At 50.7% G+C, this 9,879-nt stretch overlaps 1 protein-coding gene across 1 annotated transcript in view; it reads right to left on the minus strand.

The window, feature by feature from the left end:
* DRC7 (dynein regulatory complex subunit 7) overlaps positions 1-8,311 on the minus strand; it is a 20,887-nt gene extending 12,576 nt beyond the window's left edge. The window contains exons 1-6 of the mRNA XM_010861860.1: positions 8,287-8,311; positions 5,209-5,425; positions 4,433-4,607; positions 3,194-3,319; positions 2,254-2,448; positions 376-534 (exon numbers count right to left, since the gene is read on the minus strand). Coding sequence (XP_010860162.1) covers positions 376-534; positions 2,254-2,448; positions 3,194-3,319; positions 4,433-4,607; positions 5,209-5,425; positions 8,287-8,308 — 894 coding nt within the window. The 5' untranslated portion in view covers positions 8,309-8,311. The remainder of the gene's footprint in view (positions 1-375; positions 535-2,253; positions 2,449-3,193; positions 3,320-4,432; positions 4,608-5,208; positions 5,426-8,286) is intronic.
* Between the last annotated feature and the right edge of the window lie 1,568 nt (positions 8,312-9,879).

Here is a 9,879-nt window from a genome sequence, read left to right on the forward strand (position 1 = left end):
GTGGGAGAGTTTTGGGAGGGGGTGGGAGGGTTTTTCGAGGATGGTGGGAGGGTGGTTGAGGGTGGTGGGAAGGTTGATGGAGGATGGATGTAGAGTGTATGCAGGTATATCTTCAGTGAGCTCCTGGTCTGGATCAAGGAGGACACCAGAACTGCACAGCACACAATGAATTGGCCCAGGCAGCACAGCTCTGTAGTATTAGCATCTGGCTGACCACCACTGGGATGGAGGTGGGGTTTTTGGAAGAGGGAGGAGGGGATTTGAACCTGGAGGCCATAAACACATGGCCTGTGGCCTGCGTCTTTTTCCCCATTCCAAGCAGCCCCTTCTCTGGAGCTGAGTTCATGGCTTGAGGGCTGAGGATGGTGGACCCACCAAGAGGCGTGCCTCCTCCTGCTTCCGCCGATTCTCCTCCTCAGCCTTGATCGCCTCCTGCCTCTTCATCTCCTGTTCCTGCTCAAACCTGCTGGTCAGGTCCCTGGGAGGTTTGATGGCGTACTTCTTAGGGGGTGCCTTTTCCTCCTCCTTGACACTCTGTCACGAGACGAGAGGAAAAGGATTGGCAGCCACCCACACTCTTGCTCCTGGAGTCTGCAGGTTCTCTGACCCCAAACACAGAAAGAGCCTCAGCTCCAGACCTGTGACTGTGGGTATGTCCTCCCATTTCCCTAACTGTAGCATCTTCTGCAAAATTCAGTGAGAACCTTTTCCCCAGGCTTGATCTGTCAAATGCAGACAGATCAGACAGTGTGTGTGTGTGTGTGCGCGCGCACGCACATGAGCGTGTGTACACAAATGTGTGCTAGGTGGCCAGAAAATGTCCAGGAAAAGACACCACAGAAGCTGCAGAATGGGGACCTGGTATGAGGGAGAAATAGCGAATCTCCACCATTCATAGTCAGACAGACTGGGCCTCAGCCCCCAGGGACCCATTTACCAGCTGTGTGACTTTGGTCACAAAAGCTATTTCATCTCAACACACTCACATGTAAAACACAAGAGCAATCATTTCTACCACGCAGTGCTCTTGAGAGGAGCAACCAAGTCAAGAAACATGTAAGTGGTTTATAGACTGGAATGTTCTCAGCACCCATTAGCTATTGATATCAATTTCATAATTAAAATTTTGGCTGAGCTAAGAGGCCTGTATGTGAGTTCATAGGCCTTTGGAGCCAAAAGCAGTGATGGAGCTTTTTTTGTTCCATCTTTCCTGGGGAGCTGGGCCTGAGAGAGCAGGCTGGGCTCTCACCAGGTGCCTCCCTCTCCTTCTCCACCAGAGAACAGCCCCAGGGGCCCCAGTTGCTCACGCAGGTAACACAGGTGCATGATGCTGGTTGCCTCAGGCCCCTGGATCCCCTGCCCCAAGCTGCAGATACTCATGGGGCCTTGACCCCGGATCACAAAATCCTGGAATCAATCTAGTTCATGAAAAGCATTATCTGCCTGTGCACGCATGCTAAGTTGCTTCAATCATGTCTGACTCTTTGCAACTCTACGGACTGTAGCCTGCCAGGCTCCTCTGTCCGTGGGATTCTCCAGGCAAAAATACTGGAGTGGGTTGCCATGCCCTCCTCCAGGGGATCTTTCCAACCCAGGGATTGAACCCACATCTCTTACGTCTCCTGCATTGGCAGGTGGGTTCTTACTAGAGCCATCTGGAAAGTCCTTTTTGCCTGTAGCATGGCTATTTTCCAAATGCACAGAGATGCTTTAATGATTCCTACAATTAAATTCACTAAGAAGTGTTTTGAGTGTTCACAGCTGCCTTGGGTCATTATGGTGTACTCAGTCAGCATATATACAAGCACAACCACTGCCTGCTGTGGTTTGGTGGAGGTTTGGTGAAATTTTGTGCTGTTAAAAAAGGGATCTTTTTACATGAGAAGGGGGAAAAAAAAGACAGAACTACATATCTGTTCATTTGTCTGCTTTTTCCGTATATGAAAATGACTGGATGGCTTTTTATCGCATGCACAGGATAAATTTGGAAGAATTTGGCTGAAGATAGTTGCCATGTGGCATTCACTAATGTGGGGAACACAGTAGCTGCAACTGAGCGACAACAAGTGGAGAGGAGCAGCCAGTTTGGAGGAATGGGCTGTATGCATGAAGATGCCAAGGGGAGAGAAATCATCAGTGGTTTGATTTCACTGGGCGCGGGTGTCCCAGTTGTAGAGCTCAGCAGCAGGGACAGGCTGCCGTAAGGATGGCGTGTCTCATGTGATGCTGAGGGCAGCAGGGGCCCGGCCGTACCTCCTTGGGCTTCATGGTGAGTGGGCACACCTCCCGAGTTAGGTCCATGTGGCACAGGTCCTGGGAGCCGTAGCCGTTGACACAGTAGGCATCGTAGCCGGCGCCGATGAGCATGGAGCAGAGCAGTGTGCTGAAGTCGAAGCAGTTCCCCTTCTGGTACTTGAGCACAGTGGTCGAGGAGTACAGGTACAAGGGCTGGGCACAGCAGGCTGGTCAGTACAGCTGCCCCCTGCCCCTCGCCAGTCTCCCCAGGGCTGGGCGCCAGGGCCAGTGTGCAGGCTCAACCCCAATGGGGCTCCTCCCCTTTGCTGGTTTAGGGAGTCTGCTAAGAATGAGGTGAAAACCACAGCCCCTGTGTCCAGAAAGTGCAATCCACATTTGCCTGTGATTCCAAAGGGCCATGGACTTCTTCCTGGTGGGAAAGACCGTCTGGATGTTGAGGCTTCTGGCCTGAGGATCTTTGATTGGATGTTTTATGGTTTTATTCCAAATTACCCTTACCTTCTACCTCTGTCTCTCTCCTCTCTTTCTCCACTGTGTACATATTCCCTTTTCTCTCCCTCCTTTCACCCTCCATTCTTAAAGAGATTAAGCTGGTCAGAACCCCAAAAATGTGGCCTTGAAACGTGGGTAGCAGGTCCCCCTCTTTCCTTTTCCATCTCCTAAAGTCCTGAAAAGAAGACTCTGAAAGCCGAAGGAGGCAAAGGAGTCAAAGAGGTGGGAGTCCAGAGATCAGGCATGCTGTGTGACCTCAGGCAAGTGGCTGTCTCTTTCTGGGCCTATTCCCATCCTCCCTCCCAGCCAGGGGGTCGGTGAGGGGTTCGGCCCCGACAGACTCATAGACTGTGGCCCGAGGCTGGCCAAGCCTCCTTCTCCCGACCTGCCTGGTTTCCCATCTCTGGCTTCGTGGCCTAAGGACGCAGCCCCAGGTGGTACTTACAGGTTTGAGGGGGTCAGGCAAGGGCACCATGGACAGGAAGTCGGAGATGAACTGGGCACAGGTGTCCCAGTTGTAGAGCTCAGGGTAGGGCATCAGTGTGGGCCGGATGGTTGTGCTCACGAACTTCTGCAAAGGGAGAGACCACAGGCCCTGGGGCGATGTGCCACTTGGGAGGAAACCACGGTGCTCCAAGGAAGCTGGAGACCTCAGGATGGGGTTGGGGGCTGCTCTCTAGGCTTCTCTGGGCCGCAGGTTCCTACTCAGGGCCTTGGGAGTTGGAGGAAGGGATTCCCTCAAGGCCCTTCTTGCCCAGATCTAGCATAATCCAGTGCTAGTGATGTGATCACTACCGCATCATCACCACTACCCCACTTAGCGCCGCTCAGTCCCGCATCACCTCCCTGACCCCCAGCAACTCTGTGAGGCAGGTCCCACTGACAGGTGAGGAAGCCGAGGCTCTGAGAGGTGAGCTGACTTGTTCAGGTTCACAGTCAGTAGAAGAGTCGGGTCTGTGGCTCTAGACCGCTGCCCACCGTGGGGGACCTAGTGCTTCTGTGGCCTTTGAGGGGTTGCTCTGCTGCCCTGGGGCCAGGAGCCAGGCCTCTGGAGTCTCCCTCCGTGTGAATTCGAGGAAGGTTTCACCAGCACCAGATCACACATGGCCCCACCTAAGGGGCAGCCCCCACTGATGGCTGTAGCAGAAATGCAGGTCCGGGGTTACCAGATCCAGGAAAGAGGGGACTAGGGATCTGTTTGGGAACAGCTGAGTTCCAAGTGCTGGCAGCTAACACAAGGGTTACATCACCAGGTGGGCCAGATCAAACGGTCTGCAAGCTCCTTGTCAACCTATGTATGGGCTGCGGCATTGTAACTTCGCATTCATCTCCTGCCATTGGGCCTACAGGTGGGGAAACTGAGGCCCAGTGAGAATCAGGGACGTGCCCTGGGTCCCAGGGTGGGAAGGAAGGGGGCCAGCACTCGGGTTCTGCCTTTGTCTGCACAGGGCTGGCCTTGGGGGCTGGAGATTGCACTGGCTGTCCAACTGCCCCTTAGGTGGGGCATGGGGGCTCCAAGCCACCACAGACCCCAGGGATGACGCACACCAGGTCTGCTGGGGCCTGTGGGCATTTGAGTTTATATGCTGCCCCCACCACCCTCCAGGAGAGGTCTGTGCTTGGCCCGCCTCCCTCCACCCTCTGTGCTCCAGCCCCGGCCTTGCCCTCTACCACCCGGTCTCACAGGCACTTCGCACTCGTTCAGTGGGTGCAGGAAGAGGGGCACGCGGTCCGGGCACAGGTGGCTGTACTGGCGGGAGAAGTTGTCCGCCACCTGCAGCAGATGCTCCTCCTTGAGCGTGTTGCTTTGGTAGGAAAGGGGCAGCTTGGAGGTGTCGATAGTGTCCTTGGTGAAGGCCCTGTGCCCACAAGAGGGTGGTATTAGCCTGTGTGGGGTTGGGCCTGGCACACAGGGAACCCTCCATCTACCTTAGCTGCCACCGGCTCTACTCCGTCCTCATTTAATCCTCATAACTACTTAGGAGGGAAGTGTCATTCTTATCAGCTGCTCTTTTATTTTTTTAATCTATTCTTAATTGGAGGATAATCGCTTTACTATGTTGTGTTGATTTCTGCTGTACAACAACCATAAGGATACATATGTCCCCTCCCTCTTGAACCTCCCTCCCCTCTCCATCATCCAACCCCTCTAGGTTGTCACCGAGCACTGGGTTGATCAGATGCCCCTTTAAACAGATGAGGGAAATGATGCACAGAGAGGCTGAGTGGCTTGCCCAAGGTTACACAGTTAGGGAGGGTTAACTCCCTAGGAGTTAGAGACTTGGACCAGACAGCCTGAAAGCATGGTCCTCACTCTTAACCATCTCCTTCTAGGTCCCCGTGCTGCCTCCCAGCCCAGGCATCACCATTCTGACCTGCTCTCTCTCTGCCCAGCCCTGGTCTGACCCCCGCCAGGGTGGCTGGGCCAAAGTCCCCTCCCTCCCTATCCCTGACACTCACAAGAGCTTCTCCGGGACAGAGACCTCAATCTCTGACAGCTTCCTCTCCAGGTCTCTGAGCATCTCCTGCGTCATGGTGGTCTCCTCCCTCCGCACCTCCATCGGCCTCTTTGTTTTCTCTCCCCTCTCGGCCCGCTCAGCTGCTTCTTCTCGCTCCGCCGCCTCTTCCTCCTCCACTTTCTCCTTTAGGACCTCCATTCTGGCGTGTCTATGACTGTCTAGAGAGGAGGTCGCTGCAGGAGGATTAAATGCACTCAGAATGGCCAATTTCAGGCCAGAATGGAGTCAATGACACCAGCTGTGTCCCTGGATGGTGCTTTGATGTGCTTTAGAATTCAGGGGTCCCCCAGCCTCCGGGATCTAAGGTCTGATGGTCTGAGGTGGAGCTGATGTCATAATAATAGAGATAAATTGCACAATAAATGTATGTGCTTGAATCATCCTGAAACCACTTCCCTCCACCCCTGGTCCATGAAAAAATTATCTTCCATGAAACTGGTCCCTGGTGCCAGAAAGGTTGGGGACCGCTGGTTTAGATCACAAAGGGAGGAGGCAAGACCCTCTTAAACGTTCTTTCCATCAGAGAGAAAGTCTCCACGTGGTGTGAGCACACCTGTAACACCTTTCTGACATTTGCAGATTTCCCCTTAAAGCAGAGACGACGCAGGTCACATGTTGAGACTGTTGTCAGGTCAGGAGCAGGTAGCTGAGACTTATTAACCTTGCTTTGCTTTTTGTATATTTATTCCGCCAGTTACTTTGTCCTTCTGGCAGGTGATGTTAGTGCTGTATGGATAGTACTATGAAGTTTCCTATTACATATATTTATGAAGTCCAGGAAGTCTAAATTCAAAGAAACTTATTCATAATTATCTTTTAGGCCTCTTAGATATGACACCTATATGCTCAGTCACTGAGTTGCTAACAGGGCTGGTTCCCAGTGCCTCACGAGACTGGGTGGCACCATGGTTGGCAACACTGGAGACAAGCAGTTGTTGTTTCCCAACCCAGGTATGGAACCTGTGTCTCCTATGTCTCCTGAATTAGCAGGCAGATTCTTTACCTCTGGCGCCACCTAGGAAGCCCATTCATAATAGCAAGGAAGGAAAAAAAGAAGAGGTAACATCACCAAACTTGGAACACAGAGAGGGCAAGAATGGGGCTGCCTCTAAGGCACCTGAATAAGGGGCAGGTGGCAGTGACACAGCCTACACTCTTCTGGCCAAGCCCTTGTGTCATCTCTCAGGATGGAGGACCTTTGGGTGGGGGGGGGGTGGAGGGTGGATGGACATTGAAATGCCATATATGCTCATGTGCCCTAGAGAAGGACTTGTCTGCAGCCAGAGAGCCCAGCCTCACTAAAGTGGACGAAAGATCCAGTCCCCTTATAACTTCCAAAGTGATAAGAACACCAGGCACATCTTTTTTTCTTTTTCTGTTTTAGCAAGGCTGGGTGACCCCCTGGATGACTCCCTGATGGGGACCAGTCACCAGAAAGACCAAGCCATGGCTGGAAGCTTGGAATTTCCAGCCCCTCCTCCATTCTCCAGAGAAGAGAGAAGAGTAGAAATGGGCTCAATAGTTGATCAAGCCTATGTGAGGACGCCTCCATAAGACTCTCAATAGTAGGATGTTCAGAGAGCCTCCAGGCTGGAAAGGCAACGTCCTCTTGGGGGACAGAAACTCCTGCACTCAGGACCTTCCCAGACCTCGCACTATGTATCTCTTCACCTGCCTGGCTGTCTGTGTCCTCTACTGTGTCCTTTAATAAACTGGTAAACGTAATGAGGTGTTTCCCTGTGCCTCTCTAGCAAATAAATAGAACCCGAGGAGGGGGTCATGGGAACCCCCAGTTGGTAGCCACATTGGACATAAATTGTGGGTAACCCAGGGACCGACTACTTGCTTGCTATCGGCATCTGAAGTGAGTGGGAAGAGTCTTGTATGACTGAGCTCTTAACCTGTGGGATCTGATGCCATCTCCAAGTAGGTAGTGTCAGAATTGAGTTGAATTATAGGACACCCAAATGGTGTCATGGAGAATTTCTTGGGACTTCCCTGGTGGTCGAGTGGTTAAGAATCCTCCTTGCAATGCGGGGGACGTCGGTTTGATCCCTGGTCAGGGAACTAAGATCCCACATGCAGTGGAGCAACTAAGCCCATTCCTCAAAACTACTGAGCCCACGCATCACGACTAGGGAGCCCTTGAGCTGCAAAGAAAGATCCCGCATGACACAGTGTAGATCTGTGTGCAGTGCAACTAAGAACTGATGCAGCCAAATAAATAAATGAATATTTTAAAAAGGAATTACTCAGTGAGGGGGAAACTGCACATTTGGAAACCAGAAGTGTCAGAAGCAAAGGGTTTTGTCTGAGAAGTAAAGGAGACACACAGAAGATGGAATACTGAGTTTTCCCATTACGGACCCTATGAGGCAGATACTATTATGATACCCACTTTTCAGAGGAGAACACTGAGGCCTAGAGAGGTTAAGTGCTTGGCCTAAAGTCACAGAGCTAGTAAGGAGCAGAAATATACATGAACCTGTATATTTCTGGCTCTGAAATCCATGCATTTAAGGGCCTAATGAAATGTAAAAATCCTAGAAGGAATGGATGGTTTAGTGGAGGGGGAGTGAGTAAGGAAAGACATAGGAGGGGAGGAGGCCAAGGTGTCAGTGGGCAGCCACTAAAATGGGCTCTGGGCCAAGGTCACAGAACACGTCATCAGAGGTGGAGCTGAGCCAGAACTTGCAATGCTTATTCCCGGCATCAGCCTGCCCCTTCAGCTAAAGCACAATTTGGGGAAGGCAGTCCCACCTTAAAGTTCCCGCAATTCTGTGCCCAGCATTCTCCCCACCCCACAAGCCCTTCCCTGCGTCTTTCTCCCCAGCAGCAACCTCCTCTTCACCATCACACACACACACACACACACACACACACACACACACTGAAAACTTCCCCAGAAAGTTTGGGGTTGAAAGGCCCCAGGCAGAAGAATCCCCCTTACCACCAGCGCCCTTGCCCTCCCCCCTGCCAGATGGGGTTCAGCCACTGCACACCCCAGCTCCCATCTCACCCTTGAGGACAGCCTGTACCATCTGTTAGCCTGTCTCCATAGTAACAGCTTTCAAGGCCGAGGGCAGGTCATGGGAGAGGAGGCTTCTGGGAAATGTAGTCTTTTGTCACTAACCAGGTCTGGGTCCAGGAGACACACTGCAGTGTGTCCCTCAGCCCGTGGTGGGCTGGAACCAGCTTGTGTGCCAGTTTGCAAGAGCTGATGGTTAAAGCTTTAGGAATGTTTGTGAACCCATTGATGAACACAGTCATTAGTAAAATTTAAATTACAAAAACATATAAGTAAATAGACTATATTAAAAGCAGAGGTAAGAAATACTCAAAACTCATCACTTCCTAATTATTTTACTGCATTTTATTGTTATCTAAGCTCCAGAGGTTATTTATTCCTATTGTTATCTATACAACGAAAATATTATGTTAGGGTAAGCTACTCCACATCTTTTTCCAACTCTGTTCAGTGATATCACATAGGTAGCTTAAAATTGTCCATGAGATTATTTATACCACAGAAATTGGCAAATGCTGCAGACAAGGACTTTTTCTCTCATCACGCGTGCTAAGTCTCTTCAGTCGTGTCTGACTCTTTGCGATCCTGTGGACTGTAGCTTGCCCATGGGATTCTCCAGGCAAGAATCCTAGAGATTTCTCTCATCAAGTGTTGTTAAACATTTACCAGGACAGCACTGCTTCTGCTTGCATGGTCAGTATGGCCTTCATCAAAACAGATAAAAACCAGTGTGGGTCCTGGCATGGCCGCCTGTCATGGTGGACAGTCAGGCTGCCTGAGTCCTGGTTCTAGTCGAGGCTGGACCACTGATTTAGTATAAATCTCACGGCACAGAGAAAACTTACTTGTTAGGTTAGTGGCCCATGAAAATGCTTACTTTAATTTCTTTTAAATTCCAAATAAAAAATGAATAGACCGATAATGCACATTATGAGTCCGCCTGGGATTATATTTGTCTTCGTACCGATGCAGTCACAAAAGATAACTTCTTCTGTTTTGTTTTTGAAGGAAAGGGCCCACAGAACTTGTGATGCCGCTTTGTGGTGGGGAGTGGGGTCCAGATAAATCGTGCAGATGTCTGGACGAGATTGTATAGTTGCTGCTATTGGTGAAAATGTAGAAATCATCTCAATTCTTGATAATAAAGAATGATTTTTTTTCTTCTGGCTGGAACATTATGCAGTCATATAAAATAAAGTGAGAAGGATAAATTAGATGGAGGGAAAGTTCCTAAGATGGCGTGTGGACTTCAGTCCTGGAGTTCAGCCTGGAATTACCTCTCTGGGGAATTCACCTGGGCGGCGGCCAGGAAGGGAAGAGGAAAAGGAAAATGTGATATGCGCCTCCGGTGGAATGGAACATAGGTCTCCTTTTTCCTTTTGTCTCGTGCAACACCTAATTTCCTCCGCATAGTTGTTTATTCCTCTTTACCCATTCCCAGCCCACATAGGCATCATTCTGACACTCCCCAACTCCCCACCAAATGAGCATTCTTTCTCATGCTGTCAGCATTTTTAATTGGCGTTAATGATATTGTATTAATACTTTTCTGTTTCTTAGATATTTGCTAAGAACTGTGTATTT

The sequence above is a fragment of the Bison bison genome, unplaced genomic scaffold (genome assembly GCF_000754665.1).
Source record: "Bison bison bison isolate TAMUID 2011002044 unplaced genomic scaffold, Bison_UMD1.0 scf7180017864473, whole genome shotgun sequence".
Classification (NCBI taxonomy): domain Eukaryota; kingdom Metazoa; phylum Chordata; class Mammalia; order Artiodactyla; family Bovidae; genus Bison; species Bison bison.